Below are 24,572 nucleotides of genomic sequence, written 5' to 3'. Positions count from 1 at the left end.
CAATGTACCCATTGACAAAGGTTCCTTTTTGTAACTGACATTCAAGCCGCGAGTTTAATGAGGGTATTCATAGAAGCTAGCTGAACAGTTGCTACAATAAATGTTGCATTTAACTATATTAAATTCATATCAATTGCATTGATTTGGATTGCTTCTAAATTTCTGAAGCTGTATCTGTACTGGAGTAAGTGTACAAGTACAATTGGTCACTGATGACCAATGAGAGTCTCTAGCTAGTCATTTTGTCACCAATGGTCAATCAGAGTGATCAATTACAACTGTTAACCAATGACCAATCAGAGTGATCAATTACAACTGTTAACCAATGACCAATCAGAGTGATCAATTACAACTGTTAACCAATGACCAATCAGAGTGATCAATTACAACTGTTAACCAATGACCAATCAGAGTGATCAATTACAACTGTTAACCAATGACCAATCAGAGTGATCAATTACAACTGTTAACCAATGACCAATCAGAGTGATCAATTACAACTGTTAACCAATGACCAATCAGAGTGATCAATTACAACTGTTAACCAATGACCAATCAGAGTGATCAATTACAACTGTTAACCAATGACCAATCAGAGTGATCAATTACAACTGTTAACCAATGACCAATCAGAGTGATCAATTACAACTGTTAACCAATGACCAATCAGAGTGATCAATTACAACTGTTAACCAATGGTCCATCAGAGTGATCAATTACAACTGTTAACCAATGACCAATCAGAGTGATCAATTACAACTGTTAACCAATGACCAATCAGAGTGATCAATTACAACTGTTAACCAATGGTCAATCAGAGTGATCAATTACAACTGTTGTAGTAGTTAACAATTCTGATTGGTTTGTTGAAGCAATGGTTAATTGCAGTCAACAATTCTGATTGGTGTTAAAGCAAAGGTCAATGAGAAGCATACCTATATTCTACTATATACAATGATTAAATCAACAACTACTAAAGGTTACGTGAGTCAACAACCACATTTGAACAAACTTGGTAGTCTTTCATCCCAGCACACCACAGGCCCAATATGAGTACTCTGGGCATTCTGGTGCTTGAGGAGAAGTTGTTAAAAGATTTTAGCCTTTTTGACCCCTGTGACCTTGAATAAAGGTCAAGGTAATTAATTTGAACAAACTTGGTAGCTGGCCTTCATCCCAGCATGATACAGGCCAAATATCAGTACCTTAGGCGTTTCAGTTATTGAGAAGAAATGGTTTGAATGAAAAGTTTACGCATAGCAGACAACGCACGGTGCACGATGACAATCAGTGCATGATGACAATAGATCATCCTGACCCTAAAACTGCAAAAAGTCACCTGGCTTCAATTGTTTTCAAAGTTTTTCAGTCTGTCTATGTTTTTTTTAAACATTTGACATATCTTAATACTTTGTCCTCCCATGGATTATAGACAATTGAGACAATTATTGAATAGGCCTCAAAATGTATTACATCTGTAGGTGATTTGTCTTTAAAATGAATACTGCTAAGTATTTTTAAAAGATGAAAACTAGCTGATTACATGATTGTAATATATGACATTTTGAGAGATCTGTGAAATCGCTGTTTAAGTGTAAGAATGCAACTGAAAATATTTTTTATAAACATTGCAACGTTGTTGAATCTGCCCACGTTGAAAACTATTTGGAGCAGAATTAATCTTGTGTTGAAAACTAATGAAATGATAGCCTAGCTGTGGGTGAAATTGATCACCAAAAAGCAATTATATACATGTAATTTCCTGTTTCAAAGTTTCAAATTGCAACAGCGACCATTCCCCTTTGCCATTTAAACTCCTCTCAATCATCAACATGTGACATTTTAAATCCTATGAAAATGACATGGCAAGATAACAAAGCTTAGAACCTGAAATAACTCTAGAAACCATCATAATTTTGGTAAATTGTACAAAAGTAAACACTAAAATAACTTTAGAAACCATGGTAATTTAGGTAAATAATGAAATTGATAGTGACATTGTGTTTATTTTCATGGTGATTTATACGATTTAAACTTTTATCTAAATTTCTGTTGTACTTTTGTTGAAACATTTTTTCAGTGATTATTTTTCCGTAATTAATATGTAATTCTATGGAAAGTACAAAAACTTTTACAGCACATTCAAATAAATGTTCACTTCACTGTAGCAACCATTCTTACTGGACAGACGAAACAAAATTTTCTTTCTATTACCACAGAGATACGCCAGTCCCAGTCATCATCATTCTAACACATTCACCTGCAGGATCTGATTAAGCAGTTCACTGATGGCTTTCTCAATGGCCGGACACTCCGAGCTGTCTGTCACCGTGACGATGATTCGCATATAATTGGCTAGTCCGTCCACGAGAGAAGAGGTACATTCAGGATTCTGAGCTAATTTCTTTAAGGCGTACAGTGTTCGCTCTGTCTCTTCAAGTGTGGCTTTTTCTGGAAATACAAAAATGGAAAATTAATTCAATTTTCCCAGCCACAAATGACTATATTCTTACCATAAATGAGAATCGTGGCTGGCCTAATTCACAAGTTTCCATTTGATTGTTGTGATTATTTGGTCAAGGTCACTTTTAAGAGAATTGACATACATGTGACATACTGATGTTCTTCTCTAAGCATACTGTCACACTTTCCATCTTCACATGGTGCGATGTTAGAGTGCAACATGGTCAACATCAGCTAACATAAGTATTCAACTAACTTCCCAACACATCTAGTTACAGTTAATACTCATATCATTTATCAATTTATGGTATCACTACGCAATTTGTAAAAAAGGAAACTGAACCTTCATTGCATGATTGTTAACATGTTTTTACACAGGAAATCACAGAGCATTCGTTTATGGTGTCCTCATATCAATGTTCTTGCATTATCATTGTTATAATAAACTCAAACGGTAAATGTTTCAGAAATAAGGTAGGCCTTCAAGGGAAACATGAATAATGATATAGCATAAAGCAATGGTAACCTACTTACTTAAATTCACTAAAGAAAGAATCAGCAACAACAAGCTTTCTGTTTAAAACAATTATATAAGATGAAAAACAGAAGAATATTGATGATATTTTACAGCTGTAGTTGAACTCTCCAGTACCAAACATGGCCGCTGGCAGCAATGTAATTGAAGATGAAACACTTTAAAATCTTTCTCTCTGTACAAATTTGACACAAGAAAACTTTACAGTAAGAAACAGTTAGCCATTATGTCTTAGTTAAATTACACAAAGATTTAACAAAGGGCCATATATGTCATGGTTTGTAGTGTCCATATATGTCATGGTTTGTAGTGTCCATATATGTCATGGTTTGTAGTGTCCATATATGTCATGGTTTGTAGTGTCCATATATGTCATGGTTTGTAGTGTCCATATATGTCATGGTTTGTAGTGTCCATATATGTCATGGTTTGTAGTGTCCATATATGTCATGGTTTGTAGTGTCCATATATGTCATGGTTTGTAGTGTCCATATATGTCATGGTTTGTAGTGTCCATATATGTCATGGTTTGTAGTGTCCATATATGTCATGGTTTGTAGTGTCCATATATGTCATGGTTTGTAGTGTCCATATATGTCATGGTTTGTAGTGTCCATATATGTCATGGTTTGTAGTGTCCATATATGTCATGGTTTGTAGTGTCCATATATGTCATGTTTGTAGTGTCCATATATGTCATGGTTTGTAGTGTCCATATATGTCATGGTTTGTAGTTGTAGTGTCCATATATGTCATGGTTTGTAGTGTCCATATATGTCATGGTTTGTAGTGTCCATATATGTCATGGTTTGTAGTGTCCATATATGTCATGGTTTGTAGTGTCCATATATGTCATGGTTTTGTAGTGTCCATATATGTCATGGTTTGTAGTGTCCATATATGTCATGGTTTGTAGTGTCCATATATGTCATGGTTTGTAGTGTCCATATATGTCATGGTTTGTAGTGTCCAAATATGTCATGGTTTGTAGTGTCCATATATGTCATGGTTTGTAGTGTCCATATATGTCATGGTTTGTAGTGTCCATATATGTCATGGTTTGTAGTGTCCATATATGTCATGGTTTGTAGTGTCCATGGTTTGTAGTGTCCATATATGTCATGGTTTGTAGTGTCCATATATGTCATGGTTTGTAGTGTCCATATATGTCATGGTTTTTGTAGTGTCCATGAAATATGTCATGTTTGTAGTGTCCATATATGTCATGGTTTGTAGTGTCCATATATGTCATGTTTGTAGTGTCCATATATGTCATGGTTTGTAGTGTCCATATATGTCATGTTTGTAGTGTCCATATATGTCATGGTTTGTAGTGTCCATATATGTCATGGTTTGTAGTGTCCATATATGTCATGGTTTGTAGTGTCCATATATGTCATGGTTTGTAGTGTCCAATATGTCATGGTTTGTAGTGTCCATATATGTCATGGTTTGTAGTGTCCATATATGTCATGGTTTGTAGTGTCCATATATGTCATGGTTTGTAGTGTCCATATATGTCATGGTTTGTAGTGTCCATATATGTCATGGTTTGTAGTGTCCATATATGTCATGGTTTGTAGTGTCCATTATATGTCATGTTTAGTGTCCATATATGTCATGGTTTGTAGTGTCCATATATGTCATGGTTTGTAGTGTCCATATATGTCATGGTTTGTAGTGTCCATATATGTCATGGTTTGTAGTGTCCATATATGTCATGGTTTGTAGTGTCCATATATGTCATGGTTTGTAGTGTCCATATATGTCATGGTTTGTAGTGTCCATATATGTCATGGTTTGTAGTGTCCATATATGTCATGGTTTGTAGTGTCCATATATGTCATGGTTTGTAGTGTCCATATATGTCATGGTTTGTAGTGTCCATATATGTCATGGTTTGTAGTGTCCATATATGTCATGGTTTGTAGTGTCCATATATGTCATGGTTTGTAGTGTCCATATATGTCATGGTTTGTAGTGTCCATATATGTCATGGTTTGTAGTGTCCATATATGTCATGGTTTGTAGTGTCCATATATGTCATGGTTTGTAGTGTCCTATATATTGTCATGTTTGTAGTGTCCATATATGTCATGGTTTGTAGTGTCCATATATGTCATGGTTGTATGTAGTCTGGTTTGTAGTGTCCATATATGTCATGGTTTGTAGTGTCCATATATGTCATGGTTTGTAGTGTCCATATATGTCATGGTTTGTAGTGTCCATATATGTCATGGTTTGTAGTGTCCATATATGTCATGGTTTGTAGTGTCCATATATGTCATGGTTTGTAGTGTCCATATATGTCATGGTTTGTAGTGTCCATATATGTCATGGTTTGTAGTGTCCATATATGTCATGGTTTGTAGTGTCCATATATGTCATGGTTTGTAGTGTCCATATATGTCATGGTTTGTAGTGTCCATATATGTCATGGTTTGTAGTGTCCATATATGTCATGGTTTGTAGTGTCCATATATGTCATGGTTTGTAGTGTCCATATATGTCATGGTTTGTAGTGTCCATATATGTCATGGTTTGTAGTGTCCATATATGTCATGGTTTGTAGTGTCCATATATGTCATGGTTTGTAGTGTCCATATATGTCATGGTTTGTAGTGTCCATATATGTCATGGTTTGTAGTGTCCATATATGTCATGGTTTGTAGTGTCCATATATGTCATGGTTTGTAGTGTCCATATATGTCATGGTTTGTAGTGTCCATATATGTCATGGTTTGTAGTGTCCATATATGTCATGGTTTGTAGTGTCCATATATGTCATGGTTTGTAGTGTCCATATATGTCATGGTTTTGTAGTGTCCATTATGTCCCATAGGTTTGTAGTTGTTCCAGTATATGGTCATCAGGTTTGTAGTGATCCATATATGTCATGGTTTGTAGTGTCCATATATGTCATGGTTTGTAGTGTCCATATATGTCATGGTTTGTAGTGTCCATATATGTCATGGTTTGTAGTGTCCAAATTGACAAAACTGCTCTGTCTAAGATACATCACTGGGCTGTATTCAATTTACTCCTTTGTTGAAATAGGAAAACACAAGGTGTAAATAACATTATCTTCCCAAAGAAGCAAACTTTGAAAATTCAACTCACTAATTAATAACCAGGGTGAACTTTGAGAACTCTAGAAGATTAGAAAATAAAGCATTCAAAAGATATTGCTCTCAAAAAAACTACGCATTACTTAGAGATCCCATAGGGAACCTGGCACCCACCACTGATAGAACTTTATCTGACAAATGAATGTTACTTTTCTTTTCAATTAAAATCTTTGATAACATGAGGACTCTATAAACATATACTATTAGCAAACATTTTTGTCAACATTTCAAGATGGATATGTATCTAAATGTCTAATTTTCCATTTCAAAATGAATTTTATACACATTAGGAACAAGAAAAACCTATCTCTACATGCAATAATGAGATCCATTAAGCATCTTTTGTGAGATAGTCTTTGTGTTTTTACATTTAAACCTGTCACCCAAATTAATTGACAAAGAAACAGAAATCAGGTCTTAATGACAAAGTAAAACACCAGACAATTCTTTTCAAAATGGACAATCTTAAACCATTCTAAAGTTTTTGCATTAGACATGGGGTGACAGTGGCCGAAGTGATAAGAGAAACTAATGTCTGACATTTAAATCCCATGTGGGGTAGTTGCCAGGTACTGATGGCTGGTCAATGGTTTTTCTCTGAGTACTCTGGCTTTCCACTCCAACAAAACTGGCTCATCCTTAAATGACCCTGGCTGTTAATATGACCCAAAACCCAACATACATTATGTCTATATATATATATAGTGACAAGATATGTCCCCTGAACCAACAGATTCTGAAACAAACAAGCTGTTATGATGATTGCAGTAAACTGATATAAAGAATATATAAGATCTAATTAAACACTCACATTTGTAAGGCAAATTCCCTACAAATACCACTGAATGATGAACTAGAACCTATTAACCATTATATAATTGAAGGCTACTGTACATGTAGAGGGACAATTGAGTTCATGACAAGTTCATGGACAATTGACAGCCAGATCCCTTTTATTGTTGATTCTTCATCACATTTGTAGTTATTTCCAATGACAAATGTGTGTTTACAACTGAGTTGACAAGACAACTAGATTGTTATAATGTATATCTTGGGCGCAAAGGGGAAAACATTTATGCATGACACAGCTAACGAGGTAAAATCTCTAAGGAGACAAATGAGAAAAACAAAGCACACGCAAGATATAATAAGTACACCTAATATGACAACCTGATAATCAAAGGTCAGATGTATTATAGCCATTGTGTACAAACACGCCTTACAGTTCAAAGTGGCATCAATTTACCTCAAGGATACATCCGACAAGTTAGAAGAAATTGCTTCGCAGAGTAAACAGAAATATAGCCAAAAACAATTTATACATTGCTATTGTAGTTCAATGGTAGAACAATCATATTAAACATAAAAGATGATGATATCTCTGTAACACTGTGGTTAAGATTAATACAGGTTATCTTGCCATCCCTTCCATTAAACTCATCAGTTTTTATTTCTCACTAAACATTCTATGAATGAAGCTCATGCAAATGCAGTTTCTACTTTAAATATTTGTCTTAGTGTTATTTCTCCTTCAGGCACCATTGCAAATGATGGTAATGTTCATTAAAACATGGTGTTTCTACTTTTTGTATAAAAACACTGCATGAACAGTTACTGTATCAAAAGGGGCATTAATCAAGTTAGGTCTGACTTACTCTGTAAACAATTAGTTCACAAATGTTGTATTGATTGCTGTGACTGCCATGACACAAAAATGTGGTCACTGAAGTTGTGGTCACTGAAGTTCAGATTAGGGGGACTGGAGTGGCAGAGAAATAACCAGTATCATCTAGGTACAGATTAGGGGGACTGGAGTGGCAGAGAAATAACCAGTATCTAGGTACAGATTAGGGGGACTGGCGTGGCAGAGAAATGACCAGTATCTAGGTACAGATTATGGGGGCTGGAATGGCAGAGAAATGACCAGTATCTAGGTACAGATTATTGGGGCTGGAATGCCAGAGAAATGACCAGTTACTAGGCACAGATTATGTACAGTTAACTGGGGCTTGAATGGCAGAGAAATGAGCAGTATCTAGGTACAGATTATTGGGGCTGGAATGCCAGAGAAATGACCAGTAACTAGGCACAGATTATGTACAGTTAACTGGGGCTTGAATGGCAGAGAAATGCGCAGTATTTAGGTACAGATTATGGGGGCTGGAGTGGTAGAGAAATGACCAGTATCTAGGTACAGATTATGGGGGCTGGAGTGGTAGAGAAATGACCAGTATCTAGGTACAGATTATGGGGGTGGAGTGGCAGAGAAATGACCGGTATCTAGGTACAGATTAGGGGGGCTGGAATGGCAGAGAAATGACCAGTATCTAGGTACAGATAATGGGGATTGGAGTGGCAGAGAAATGACCGGTATCTAGGTACAGATTATGGGGGCTGGAATGGCAGAGAAATGACCAGTATCTAGGTACAGATTATGGGGGCTTGGAGTGGCAGAGAAATGACCAGTATCTAGGTACAGACTAGGGAGATTGGAATGGTAGAGAAATGACCAGTATCTAGGTACAGATTATGGGGCTGGAGTGGCAAAGAAATGACCAGTATCTAGGTAACAGATTATGGGGGCTGGAATGGCAGAGAAATAACCAGTATCTAGGTACAGATTATGGGAGAAATGACCAGTATCTAGGTATATGATGGGTGGCAGAGAAGTGGGTAGAGAAATGACCAGTATCTAGGTACAGATTATGGGGGCTGGAATGGCAGAGAAATGACCAGTATCTAGGTACAGATTATGGGGGCTGAGAGTGGGGAGAGAAATAGTATCTAGGTAGAAATGACCAGTATCTAGGTACAGATTATGGGGGCTGGAATGCCAGAGAAATGACCAGTATCTAGGTACAGACTAGGGAGATTGGAATGGTAGAGAAATGACTGGTATCTAGGTACAGATTATGGGGGCTGGAATGGCAGAGAAATGACCAGTATTAGGTACAGATTATGGGGAATGGAAGAGAAATGACCAGTATCTAGGTACAGATTATGGGGGTTGGAGAATGGCAGAGAAATAGACCAGTATCTAGGTACAGATAGGGGTGGACTAGGGTACAGATATTGGAATGGTAGAGAAATGACTGTATCTAGGTACAGATTGTGGGGCTGGAATGGCAAAGAAATGACCAGTATCTAGGTACAGATTATGGGGGCTGGAATGGCAGAGAAATGACCAGTATCTAGGTACAGATTATGGGGGCTGGAATGGCAGAGAAATGACCAGTATCTAGGTACAGATTATGGGGGTTGGGAGTGGCAGAGAAATGACCAGTATCTAGGTACAGACTAGGGAGATTGGAATGGTAGAGAAATGACCAGTATCTAGGTACTGATTATGGGGGCTGGAGTGGCAAAGAAATGACCAGTATCTAGGTACAGATTATGGGGGCTGGAATGGCAGAGAAATAACCAGTATCTAGGTACAGATTATGGGGCTGAAGTGGTAGAGAAATGACCAGTATCTAGGTACAGATTATGGGGGCTGGAATGGCAGAGAAATGACCAGTATCTAGGTACAGATTATGGGGGGCTGGAGTGGCAGAGAAATGCCAGTATCTAGGTACAGATTATGGGGGCTGGAATGAGAGAAATGACCAGTATCTAGGTACAGATTATGGGGGCTGGAGTGGCAGAGCAGACGAAATGGGACCAGTATCTAGGTACAGACTAGGGGGATTGGAATGGTAGAGAAATGACCAGTTCTAGGTACTGATTATGGGGCTATCAGAAATGACCAGTATCTAGGTACAGATTATGGGGGAATGCTGGGAGATGGAAGAGAGAATGACCAGTATGATTATGGGGCTGGAATGGCAGAGAAATACCCAGTATCTAGGTGAGGGGCTGGAGTGTAGAGAAATGGTATCAGACAGTTATGGGGGCTGGAATGACATGACCAGTATCCTTAGGTACTTCGGGGCTGGAGGACAATGACAGTATCTTCGGTACAGATTATGGGGGCTGGAATGGCAGAGAAATGACCAGGATCTAGGTACAGATTATGGGGGCTGGAGTGGCAGAGAAATGACAGTATTAGGTACAGATTATGGGGGGGGGTGGAGTGGCTAAAGATCCAGTTCTCTAGGTAACAGATGGAATGGAGAGAAATGACGGTAGATCTAGAACAGTTGGTGACTGGGGGTGGAGGGGCAGAGGTAATGACTATCTAGGTACAGATTATGGGGGGCTGGAGTGGCATCTAGAGAAAACTGACCAGTATTATGGGGGTAGAGAAATATATCTATAGACTAGGGAGATTGGAAATTGGTAGAGAAATGACCAGTATCTGTATTACAAAATTTATGTTACAGATTTGTCTCATGGCTGAGCTGCTGATATAGGACACCATATAATGACAGTGTATAATTGAATTAACTGGTACCAGTGGTCTGGTCTGGGCGGGGAAACTGGCACTTCACCACCATAACTGCTACTGATGAGGCCAGAGCTAGGTCAGGTGGAATAATGTACAAATATCAGCAGAAGATATTTAGATATAGAGATTAAATCTGATTGATGTAACCAAATGAGCAGTGTAGGCTTCACAACTGTCTCTAGGAGTACAACAAGGTCAGTATAGCACAGACTTTCATATTCTACTCCAACTACAGTACGCCTTACTTAGTGGTGGCTAATTGACAACTGTTTACTCATTTATCCCAGAAAATTCATAATGAACTATTCCAGGCTAAGAATATAAGAAGAGTTCAAATGCGTATCCAGGACAAGTTAAGCCTTACAACTCTGAGTGCAAGATCTATGTCAATATTTTAAGTGTTAAGTTTGCAGAAGATAATGTGGTCATAAACATAGTGGGTTTGGGTTTATTAGTTTAACGTCCTATTAACAGCCAGGGTCATGTAAGGACATGCCAGGTTTGTTGGTGGAGGAAAGCCTGAGTACCCGGAGAAACATCACCAGCCAGCGGTCAGTACCTGGCAACTGCCCCACTTGGGATTCAAACCCCCATCCCAGAGGTGGAGGGCTTGTGGTTATATGTCGGGACATCTTAACCACTCGGCCACCACAGCCCCATACCCTCCTAAACATAGCACACCGCCATTTACTCTACTCTAAATAACCTGTAAGTGTCAGTTTTCTCAGTAAACCACAAATGACCAATGTAAACAATCTATTCTATGAAGACAACTCTCAATAGAACATGTCAATAGAAAAGAATCTATCCCAAGCCCATTTGCCAATATCATGGTTTTTTGAAGAAATGTCCAGTATGCAGATTCTTGCTATTCAGAGTGTACAAATTACTATTGGCCCTGACAGTAGAAAATGTGAATAGAAAGGTTACAGTATTCTAGCTTCCAGTTTGACTTGGTCATAGCAAAGAAGAACAGTTGGTCATCACTAAGTAGAATTTACAATAGCAACTCACCTATTCTAAGTCAACTAGCCCTGGCCTTCAATGGCACATGCAATAGCAACTCACCTATTCTAAGTCAACTAGCCCTGGCCTTCAATGGCACATGCAATAGAAACTCACCTATTCTAAGTCAACTAGCCCTGGCCTTCAATGACACATGCAATAGTAACTCACCTATTCTAAGTCAACTAGTCCTGGCCTTCAATAGCACATGCAATAGCAACTCACCTATTCAAAGTCAACTAATACTGGCCTTCAATGGCACATGCAATAGCAACTCACCTATTCTAAGTCAACTAGCCCTGGCCTTCAATGGCACATGCAATAGCAACTCACCTATTCTAAGTCAACTAGCCCTGGCCTTCAATGGCACATGCAATAGCAACTCACCTATTCTAAGTCAACTAGCCCTGGCCTTCAATGGCACATGCAATAGAAACTCACCTATTCTAAGTCAACTAGCCCTGGCCTTCAATGGCACATGCAATAGAAACTCACCTATTCTAAGTCAACTAGTCCTGGCCTTCAATGGCACATGCTATAGAAACTCAACTATTCTAAGTCCACTAGCCCTGGCCTTCAATGGCATATGCAATAGCAACTCACCTATTTTAAGTCAACTAGCCCTGGCCTTCAATGGCACATGCAATAGCAACTCTCCTATTCTAATAGCTGCAATATTTGTAGCCAAAAGACTGGCCTTCAATGTAGGCCGGGTACGTAATTCGCACATGCCCAATAGTAACTCACCTATTCTAAGTCAACTAGCCCTGGCCTTCAATGGCACATGCAATAGCAACTCACCTATTCTAAGTCAACTAGTCCTGGCCTTCAATGGCACATGCAATAGTAACTCACCTATTCTAAGTCAACTAGTCCTGGCCTTCAATGGCACATGCAATAGCAACTCACCTATTCTAAGTCAACTAGCCCTGGCCTTCAATGGCACATGCAATAGCAACTCACCTATTCTAAGTCAACTAGCCCTGGCCTTCAATGACACATGCAATAGTAACTCACCTATTCTAAGTCAACTAGCCCTGGCCTTCAATGGCAAATGCAATAGAAACTCACCTATTCTAAGTCAACTAGCCCTGGCCTTCAATGACACATGCAATAGCAACTCACCTATTCTAAGTCAACTAATCCTGGCCTTCAATGGCACATGCAATAGCAGCTCACCTATTCTAAGTCAATTAGCCCTAGCCTTCAATGGCACATGCAATAGCAACTCACCTATTCTAAGTCAACTAATCCTGGCCTTCAAATGGCACATTCAATAGCAACTCACCTATTCTAAGTCAACTAGCCCTAGCCTTCAATGGCACATGCAATAGCAACTCACCTATTCTAAGTCAACTAGCCCTGGCCTTCAATGGCACATGCAATAGCAACTCACCTATTTTAAGTCAACTAGCCCTTGCCTTCAATGTCACATGCAATAGTAACTCACCTATTCTAAGTCAACTAGTCCTGGCCTTCAATGGCAAATGCAATAGCAAATACGATACATTTACTGGCCTTCAATGGGACATACAAAAGCAAATCACCCATAAAATCACTGGCCTTCAATGGGGCACACAATAGCAAATCATCTTTTCTAGGAAAACCAGCCTTTGCTTTCAGTAAAACATTGCCATAAAAAGAACATTTACTTAAACCCAAATATAGCATTGGTTTTAGTGGAGATCTCTAGCACACACTTTATTGTAAGCAAACTCAAGCCAAAGGTCTGTTGGTGTAAGCAAAAATAAACTTTGTAAAAAAGCCTCAACAAAAACAACAACAAATTAATGCATTGGAACAAACCAAGGTTTGATGTTGGTATGATCAAAGAAAACTTCCAAAAAAACATTAATCAATTTATTATTTCTTGTGAACATAAATACATCTGAACCAACTATAGAGAACCATTTAATGTACTATTCATGGTCATATATCAATCAGTAGGAGCATTATTAAGAAAGCCAAATTGATTGAAAACTACTGTAAAATTCTTAGTCCTAGAAAACAGTATAAAATTACCATAGTACACACACACATATATATAACATACACATTGTGTGCCTGGAGAATGTTACAATCGAGAGGTGAAGGTATAGATTAAGCTGTATAGTAGACGATTACTACAAATGTTTTGTCATTACAGGGGGCTGTAGTCTGAGACATTAACATTATCCTGTTAGCTTTTCTATTGGTTTCTACAGCTGAATTGGTCACATCAGGAACAGGAGTAATTTAGGTGCAGACCATATATAACCAGAAAAACCATCATTTGAGCTAGAAGTAATGGACTTTGGCCATCAAGTGTGAAATCCTTTAAAAGATGTTGGCAACTCCACAAAATACAACCTGTGCTCTGTGTATCCTCCTCTCATGTGGTTACACCCGGCTATCATGGCATTTAAACCGGACTTCTGTATTTCACAATTTCACACCGTTACGATTATTAGCTGTCACCTTTTTTTTAGCACTCGTCCAATTGATGAAAATAAAGGCGTCTGGAGACATCATCCACAGCATTGTTATTTGGGTGTCTTGGTGTTGTTTGAAGCTTCTAAACACTTCCCTCCAGAGCAGAACTCCTCAGATGATATAAATTGAAAATGTCACCAGGGGAAGAGATGTCTGCTTGCTTCGTTTCCAAATTACACAGATATGACCCTTAATATTAACATTGGTTGTATCCAGTTGTCCCAAAGTATAGCGTCCCATTATACTGCCAAACCGGCATATTCTCAAATTTTGTTCAGAACAGACTTCATCACTATATAAAACTTTAGCACACCCTGCATATTATAAAAACACTATCTAACAACCCTTTCAAATACCCCCACCCTATCACCACAAGTTTTGCGTTGACATTGCCGAAGGTAAAAGAAATTGTGAATTTGACGATAATAATTGTTAAATATTATTAACGAGAGGAAATATCTTTGAAATCAAATGCATTCCTAAAAAATATACAACATGTTTACAAGGACAGAAAACTTCTCACCTGTCATCTATGTCAATGTGGAACAATTAAGTGTTGTTTTTTTTTGGCCCTGCATGTAGGGCATTATGTACCTGCTGCCCCTATTGAATGATCATAAAGGTGACTAAATTTAGGATCTTATCTTTTCTCTTCTTACTTACTTACTTTATTCTTCCTAACGTCTCCCTTGACACAAGCTCACATTTTGCCTTCAGTTGAGGGCCCACCCCTGTGAAGACTCTGGGTTTTCTCCCCTACCGTGATACACCAAAGTCTATATAAGCTGTAGTTTCTGCTCCTGTCAACGCTCAGCATAAATGGATTGGGACGACTGGTTTGTCCATTGTCAGTATAATGTGACTGGGTGAGGGGGTGTTTCAGCATACTTCAGTGATATAGCATTATATAAGAGGCCAATGGGCCTTAACAGTCATCTGACCATTGGCACTACACTACACCTCAAAGAATATAGTAGTGGCAAACCATTAAGGTGATACAAAATAACTCTTTATAAGAAGTTCAGGTTTTGATATATCTGATGAATTAGACCATGACTGAAAGTCCCTAGATCTCCACTATGCTACAAATCTAATATGCATTCTCTAGGCCTCTTAGTTATTTACAAGAAGTTGTTTAAAGATTTTAGCCTATTTGACCCCTGTGACCTTGAATGAAGGTCGAGGTCATTCACTTGAACAAATTTGGTAGCCCTACATCCAAGCATACCACAGGCCCAAAATCAGGCCTCTAGGCCTCTTAGTTATTCACAAGAAGTTGTTGAAAGATTGCTAATCTGCTATCTGGTAATCATGGCCATGCTCAAGACAATTCAGATATATAGTCAACAACAGTTTCTAGGCCTCTTAGTTCTTAATAACATGTAATGTAAAGATTTTAGTCTATTTGGCCTCTACGACCTTGAATAGAGGTCAAAGTTCAGTTGAATAAACTTGGTAACCCTTCATCTTAGCATGTTTTATGCCCAATATCAGGTTTCTCAGCCACTTGGTTTAACTGACAAGAAGTCATTTTAAGACTTTAGCAAATTTGACCTCTGTGATCTTGAATGAAGATCAAGGTTATTTATTTGAACAAACTCGGTAGCCCTTCATCCCAGCATATTACAAGCAAAATTGCAAGACTGTATATCTCCTACATTTGCAGAATAAGTTGTTTTAAGGGAAAAGTTGACACTGGACGGCCGGACGTCAGAGTAGACCATGTCAAAAGCTCTGCTATTCTTTAAGCTGGTGAGCTAAAAACTTGATCAAGTGGGTCATATATAAAGTGCTCATGATAAATAAATATCAGAACCTACATTCTGTTATATACTTCCAAAATCTGGCACCGGACAAAAAGGTAGCAATGTAATAGGGAACAATTCAACATTAATGTAAACTGCTCACAGATATCAACATTCTACCTACAATGGAGATTACATGTGTAATTGCCTTTACAAAGTTATAAGACAATTATGGTTTATAATTAAAAACAAATGCTGTATTGGTAATTAGAAACAGCCAAGTTGATTTAAGAATGTGTTAAGTTTAGATATGGAGGAAAGCCAGAGTACCCAGAGAGAAACAACCTGTAAGTCTATACAGTTAGTACCTGGCAATTGTCCCACATGAAATTTGAACTCATGACCTAGAGGTGAAGGATCTGTGGTAACATGTCGGGACATCTTTCCACTCAGCCCTCATAGCAAGCTTTATCAATACAGTGACTGACTTGGTCATAAGAGAATAACTATATATGTATGATTCTGTAGGAAATCCTACAACTCAATTGTAACAGCTCTCTGAGAGTTCCACAGAACAACAGGAAGCTTTGACAATGTTTGTGAGTGCAAGATTTACGGAGTCACATTGACAGAATATTGACAGCAAATTGGCAAGGTCATAGATATCTAGCTCCAGTCCTTCAGCTAGGATTTCAAAGTTGGCCCATCCCAACTGAACCCAAAGTTGTTTACTTCTCCTGAGTGATCAATAGTTCACATGGAGAGGACACATGGATGCTGACAATAAAAGATGTGTGCACAGTCTGTATAGTCAGCGCTGTATTGTATAATCTGCTGTAAATTTTATTGTAAATTTATGAAGCTGTTATGGAATGTCAATTTTTTTTTTCAATAGTTAATAAAATCTGTTCATTACATATAATTAGTTTTTTTTATAGAATTATTTGTCACACACTATCAGTTATTATCCTCACTTTAATTATTACAGACAATATCAATACATAGGCACCCTTCAATATAACACCAACTGAGCCAAAGAGGCATATTTCGCAAGTGAAAGATATAATAAAAATAATGGTTTAGCAACAGCTATATCTACAAATCAAAGCTATTGTAGAGGAAAACTTAGAAATTACATATTTATTTACTCAAGTGTCATTTGAATCCTCGGACAGCATATTACAATACCTTTATTTGATCTGGAATTGATGGAATGATTAACATTAACTCATTCACTCCTAAAATTTCAAAATGGACTGGTCTAATCTTTGATTTAGAAGAGTCTAAGTGTGTCTTCAGGGGTAAATTTAAAGATAAGCTAAAACATTCCCCAAATATAACATAAACATAGGAGATCAAGTTATTAAGATGTAATTAAACACAGCTGAACCTGATTAATGTTGACGTGTTCCTAGTGTGCAATATATGCCAACCAGGACTTTTTCAGGGCTTATCATAGCAGGTGTATTGATAAAACAACTTTTTTTTTAATTTTTACAGACAGATCATTGCATTCACAGTGCAGTATAATCATCAAATGTAGAATTTACATTTGCTCTGAAGCAGGTGGGGTAAACTTAAACTGAGTTTGATAGGCCAGATAAATTTAGTCAATTGCAATATAAGAATGGTGAAATAAGCTCAAGTGACTGAAAGGAGTGAACTAAATTGTATTAAATGCAGACATCACGTGATATGAATTTCTGATGTTTAGCAATCGCAAAATCAACCAATTATCAATTCTCCTTGCATGCAAAGGATATTTTATCACATTGAACATCAAATCACAGTCTAGGACAGGTCATGGCATCCCTAGCATTTAGAGGAGCAGCGAATATCGAACCACAGCCTAGAATAGGTTACAACAATCCTACCATTTAGAGGAGCATCGAACATCAAACCACAGCCTAGAATAGGTTACAACAATCCTACCATTTAGAGGAGCATCGAACATCAAACCACAGCCTAGAATAGGTTACAACAATCCTACCATTTAGAGGAGCATCGAACATCAAACACAGCCTAGAATAGGTTACAACAATCCTACCATTTAGAGGAGCAGCGAATATCAAACCACAGCCTAGAATAGGTTACAACAATCCTACCATTTAGAGGAGCAGCGAATATCAAACCACAGCCTGGAATAGGTTACAACAATCCTACCATTTAGAGGAGCATCGAACATCAAACCACAGCCTAAATAGGTTACAACAATCCTACCATTTAGAGGAGCATCGAACATATCAAACCACAGCCTAGAATAGGTTACAACAATCCTACCATTTAGAGGAGCAGCGAATATCAAACCACAGCCTAGAATAGGTTACAACAATCCTACCATTTAGAGGAGCATCGAACATCAAACCACAGCCTAGAAATAGGTTACAACAATCCTACCATTTAGAGGAGCATCGAACATCAAACCACAGCCTAGAATAGGTTACAACAATCCTACCATTTAGAGGAGCATCGAACATCAAACCACAGCCTAGAATAGGTTACAACAATCCTACCATTTAGAGGAGCATCGAACATCAAACCACAGCCTAGAATAGGTTACAACAATCCTACCATTTAGAGGAGCATCGAACATCAAACCACAGCCTAGAATAGGTTACAACAATCCTACCATTTAGAGGAGCAGCGAATATCAAACCACAGCCTAGAATAGGTTACAACAATCCTACGCCTTAGAGGAGCACAGCGAATATCAAACCACAGCCTAGAATAGGTTACAACAATCCTACCATTTAGAGGAGCATCGAACATCAAACCACAGCCTAGAATAGGTTACAACAATCCTACCACTTAGAGGAGCAGCGAATATCAAACCACAGCCTAGAATAGGTTACAACAATCCTACCCTTAGAGGAGCAGCGAATATCAAACCACAGCCTAGAATAGGTTACAACAATCCTACCATTTAGAGGAGCATCGAACATCAAACCACAGCCTAGAATAGGTTACAACAATCCTACCATTTAGAGGAGCATCGAACATCAAACCACAGCCTAGAATAGGTTACAACAATCCTACCATTTAGAGAGCATCGAACATCAAAACTCAACAGCCTAGAATAATTACAACAATCCTACCATTTAGAGGAGCAGCAAATATCAAACCACAGCCTAAAATAGGTTACAACAATCCTACGCCTTAGAGGAGCAGCGAATATCAAACCACAGCCTAGAATAGGTTACAACAATCCTACCATTTAGAGGAGCATCGAACATCAAACCACAGCCTAGAATAGGTTACAACAATCCTACCACTTAGAGGAGCATCGAACATCAAACCACAGCCTAGAATAGGTTACAACAATCCTACCATTTGCAGGACCAGCGAACATCAAACCACAGCCTAGAATAGGTTACAACAATCCTACCATTTGCAGGAGCATCGAACATCAAACCACAGCCTAGAATAGATTACAACAATCCTACCATTTGGAGGAGCATCGAACATCATACCAAAGCATAGCTAGAACAGGTTAAGACATTCCTACCATTTAGAGGAGCAGCGAACATCAAACCACAGCCTAGAATAGGTTACAACAATCCTACCATTTAGAGGAGCATCGAACATCAAACCACAGCCTAGAATAGGTTACAACAATCCTACCATTTGGAGGAGCATCGAACATCAAACCAAAGCATAGCTAGAACAGGTTAAGACATTCCTACCATTTAGAGGAGCAGCGAACATCAAACCACAGCCTAGAATAGGTTACAACAATCCTACCATTTAGAGGAGCATCGAACATCAAACCACAGCCTAGAATAGGTTACAACAATCCTACCATTTAGAGGAGCATCGAACATCAAACCACAGCCTAGAATAGGTTACAACAATCCTACCATTTAGAGGAGCATCGAACATCAAACCACAGCCTAGAATAGGTTACAACAATCCTACCATTTAGAGGAGCATCGAACATCAAACCACAGCCTAGAATAGGTTACAACAATCCTACCATTTAGAGGAGCATCGAACATCAAACCACAGCCTAGAATAGGTTACAACAATCCTACCATTTAGAGGAGCATCGAACATCAAACCACAGCCTAGAATAGGTTACAACAATCCTACCATTTAGAGGAGCAGCGAATATCAAACCACAGCCTAGAATAGGTTACAACAATCCTACCATTTAGAGGAGCATCGAACATCAAACCACAGCCTAGAATAGGTTACAACAATCCTACCATTTAGAGGAGCATCGAACATCAAACCACAGCCTAGAATAGGTTACAACAATCCTACCATTTAGAGCAGCATCGAACATCAAACCACAGCCTAGAATAGGTTACAACAATCCTACCATTTAGAGGAGCATCGAACATCAAACCACAGCCTAGAATAGGTTACAACAATCCTACCATTTAGAGGAGCAGCGAATATCAAACCACAGCCTAGAATAGGTTACAACAATCCTACGCCTTAGAAGAGAGCAGCGAATATCAAACCACAGTCAGAATAGGTTACAACAATCCTACCATTTAGAGGAGCATTGAACATCAAACCACAGCCTAGAATAGGTTACAACAATCCTACCACTTAGAGGAGCAGCGAACATCAAACCACAGCCTAGAATAGGTTACAACAATCCTACCATTTAGAGGAGCATCGAACATCAAACCACAGCCTAGAATAGGTTACAACAATCCTACCATTTGCAGGAGCATCGAACATCAAACCACAGCCTAGAATAGATTACAACAATCCTACCATTTGGAGGAGCATCGAACATCAAACCAAAGCATAGCTAGAACAGGTTAAGACATTCCTACCATTTAGAGGAGCAGCGAACATCAAACCACAGCCTAGAATAGGTTACAACAATCCTACCATTTAGAGGAGCATCGAACATCAAACCACAGCCTAGAATAGGTTACAACAATCCTACCATTTGGAGGAGCAGCGAACATCAATCCAAAGCATAGCTAGAACAGGTTAAGACATTCCTACCATTTAGAGGAGCAGCGAACATCAAACCACAGCCTAGAATAGATTACAACAATCCTACCATTTAGAGGAGCATCGAAGATCAAACCACAGCCTAGAATAGGTTACAACAATCCTACCATTTAGAGGAGCATCAAACATCAAACCACAGCCTAGAATAGGTTACAACAATCCTACCATTTAGAGGAGCATCGAACATCAAACCACAGCCTAGAATAGGTTACAACAATCCTACCATTTACAGGAGCATCGAACATCAAACCACAGCCTAGAATAGGTTACAACAATCCTACCATTTAGAGGAGCATCGAACATCAAACCACAGCCTAGAATAGGTTACAACAATCCTACCATTTAGAGGAGCATCAAACATCAAACCACAGCCTAGAATAGGTTACAACAATCCTACCATTTAGAGGAGCATCGAACATCAAACCACAGCCTAGAATAGGTAACAACAATCCTACCATTTAGAGGAGCATCGAACATCAAACCACAGCCTAAGATAGGTTTCAACATCTCTACCATTTAGTGGAGAAGGAACATCGTTAAAAGCTTTAAATCTACTACTTATCAATTTCAAAACCAATATCTGAATTACTTCATGGATGTTGCGGGATTTGACTTGGTCGATCATTTGTGACCAGGTAGTTTAGCGGAAGAGCAATTTCTGCTATCGGTCCCGGGTTCAAATCCCAGTCTGGCCGCTACATTTTCTCATCCTGGTACAAGATTGGCTCCCAACTTAAATACCCACGGTGGTGGTATAAGAGTCTTGTATGTCTTCGAGGGGGAAAACTTTGAAAAAGGAGAGAGGAGTGTAGCAGGATTGGACTGGGTCGATCATCGGTGACCAGATAGCTCAGCAGTAGAGCATTCCGCTAGTGTTAAAGGTCTTGGGTTTGAATCCTGGTCTGGCCGCTACATTTTCTTCTCTCCTGTTACATAGAAGTAAAATTCAGATTGCCAACAAAGTAAAATAGGTTAAATGAGAGATCAGTGCTGTAGATTAGTGTTTATACTGTTCTAAGGTTAATGGACTTTATTTGTGTCAATAGTGTTGATTTAAGAAACTATAGGTTGAGTAATTACACCGGGCATGGGAGTTAGCTACATCACTAAGCAGCTTGATCAATCAAGCTCTCATTCTGTTAATAAAAGTTTCAGTGAATACAATTAGGATTTTTAACCAATTAAACAAGCTTGATTAACTGATTGGTGAGTTTTCAAGCAATCAGTACAAAGTTAATTTCATTTCTGTAAAATATGCATTTAATTTTGTGGTTCAAATTGATTTAAAATTAGGAATGGACAAATTTTGGTCATATTAACGTCTCATGGTTTCAAATTTTGTGGTTTGTAATGCCAGGTAATGTTCTCAATACAGCTGGTTTGTTGTTCAATTTTTGAAGGAATTTAAATATTTATCTCTAATTTCCCTATTCAGCCCCACTCATTCTGCTCCAAGGGGGTTAGAGCCAAAATTTATACAAATTCTGTTCCCCCTTTCCCAGAGGATGTTTCAGGCATTTGGTAAAATCCATGTAAAGCTATATGACTAATAGCGATTTATAGGAAATATTGTTGGACAGATTGACGGACGACAGACGCCGCGCCATGACATAAGCTCACCGGCCCTTCGGCCTGGTGAGCTCAAAATGTTTGTCCACATTTGATGCCTTAAATGACATTTTCTGATCGTAAGATGTAACATCGTACACCTTGTGTCCACAAATACACATGTACCTATTCAATGTCACAATTCAAAGTACAAAGTCACATCCAGTTTGACTGAGAGCTGGCGATCCATCATTTGAAAGAATTAAGTCTAAAGATATTAAAATTTCTTGGAACAATTGCTGGCCAGTCTTCACTCCACTAAGGGATACTATACAGTATCTGGTCACTGATATCTTTTGGATATTTCAAGAATAAATTGATAAGATTTTTCAATGGATTTGTAACCTTTAAACTTTAGTTATCAGCAGACATCATTTTTTTGCACAAAATTCATAACAAACTTATACCTTTGGCATATGCCACTCGTTGGCTAAACATCAACCTTTTGGGTGTAAGAACCAATCATTCAAGAAAATAATGGCACTAGGAAAACAAAGGTTTCGTCGTTACCCTTAGGGTCATAAGAGCTTGAAATAGCCAAAAACATGTAAAAAAAAAGGAAAATGCTTGAGTAAAATCAACATTACAGCTGTATGTGACAAAACTGCAGTGTTGTGTATAGAATGGTGGAGTCCCAGGGTGTGATAGCCGATATACAATGATGTAATAGCTCTGATGACTAGGCCATAGCTCTACCACAGCTACAGTAATTAAGTGATATTGATGTGCTCCAAGGATTTTGGCAGGAGATACATACTGGGAGTAATCCACATTGATACAGTTACTTTGAATATCGATCTTGATGTCCTTAAATGACCCGCTGTGTAAATTAGGAATATAAAGAAACCGAGGTTACATTACATTAAAACATGATAATTTTATACTCTGCAATCAGCAGAACTGCACAAGAGATAATCAAGCACTGCAAATAGAATTAAATAAAGGGACATAGCTCTGGAAAAAAAGGGAGATAATTCCAGAGTTAGGTACAGAGGACTCCACATAATCGAATAACAGTTATTTGAATATTTCGGTTATTTGCATAAAATTCTGCGGTCCCGATTTTTCCCTTCTTTATCTTTGTTTTTCAACTCCGTGTATTTGAATAGACTTTTACATGACCTCCTGTTATTTGAATAAAATATTTGGGAAATTCCAAAAATAAAATCGAATATTTTTCAATTTTGCAATATATTTATAGCGAAATTCGCCGATATAAGTTTCAAGATACTTCGCTTTTACTAGAAATCATCATGGTGACAGATTAACGTTATCGTATGGCTTGTTATTTTATGCATAAATCTGCAAAGTTATTCGACGCTGTTACGATTTACATCAGCAGCGGTTGATCATTACTTTAGTATAATCACTGACTCAAACATCTGATGAAAGCATTTGCACTTTCAAATATGTTTATTTATTAACGTAATATACCTTAGTTCGCGATCGGTTGGAGAAACCATGCTTCCTTACAACAATCGCCATTCTAGTAGTCTCATTCAACCAGAGTCTTGTTGACTACGACAGACATGTGCGTATCAAGCGTCTCCAGACGTAAAAGCATGCAAAGTCGGCGTGCAATAACTACCTACCGCAAGTTTTGTACAGTATGTAACTTGCTACGTTGTTTCATTGCTACTTGAATATGCATTAATTTCTGAAATGTTATCAAGCTATTCGCTGTATCGATCAACAATACAGGAAGAATTCTAAAAACACATTTAGGTCCAGTGAACGCATGGCTTCATCACCTGCCGCCATTTTCGAATTCATACATATGTGTAAAAACAACACTACTAGTTGATCGGCACTTTGAAGTTTAATCACGATCGTAAGTTCATTTTGCCAAGCAAATGTACGTTAATTTGTTTATTATTTATGTTCAGAATTGCAGACACAAATTCAATCCTGTTTAGTTATTGCATTTGATATCGATCGTTCAGCTGTTTCTCAAAGATTCACGTGTCGATCTAACGTAAACAAAAATATAATATTGGAATATTTTTTGTTATTAAATGATTAAAATCGATTTACAACTTCGAAAATAATTACTTGTTGTTCGTTCTAAGGTTAAATAATTTACGTGTATATAATTTATCAAGTAAACGAAACGATATCTATTTGCCTGTTAACATACATATGTGTGGGGTCAAACGAAGGTGCAAAATGTCATCTCCGCCTATTCGAATACTCCGGTTATCTGCATATTTTCTTCTGGAAAATGACTTATTCAAATAAGCGGAATCCTCTGT

General features: G+C 38.1%; 1 protein-coding gene across 1 annotated transcript in view; it reads right to left on the bottom strand.

Annotated features, from left to right (window-relative positions):
• Positions 1 to 2,242: 2,242 nt before the first annotated feature.
• LOC138334400 (uncharacterized) overlaps positions 2,243 to 24,572 on the bottom strand; it is a 56,669-nt gene continuing 34,339 nt past the window's right edge. Inside the window, exon 3 of the mRNA XM_069283070.1 lies at positions 2,243 to 2,451. Within this exon, the coding sequence (XP_069139171.1) occupies positions 2,243 to 2,451 (209 nt within the window). The remainder of the gene's footprint in view (positions 2,452 to 24,572) is intronic.

This window comes from Argopecten irradians, chromosome 11 (genome assembly GCF_041381155.1).
Source record: "Argopecten irradians isolate NY chromosome 11, Ai_NY, whole genome shotgun sequence".
In the NCBI taxonomy this organism is placed as follows: Eukaryota; Metazoa; Mollusca; class Bivalvia; order Pectinida; family Pectinidae; genus Argopecten; species Argopecten irradians.
The sequence above is the reverse complement of the archived record's forward strand: the minus strand, read 5'-3'. Positions and strand labels throughout refer to the sequence as shown.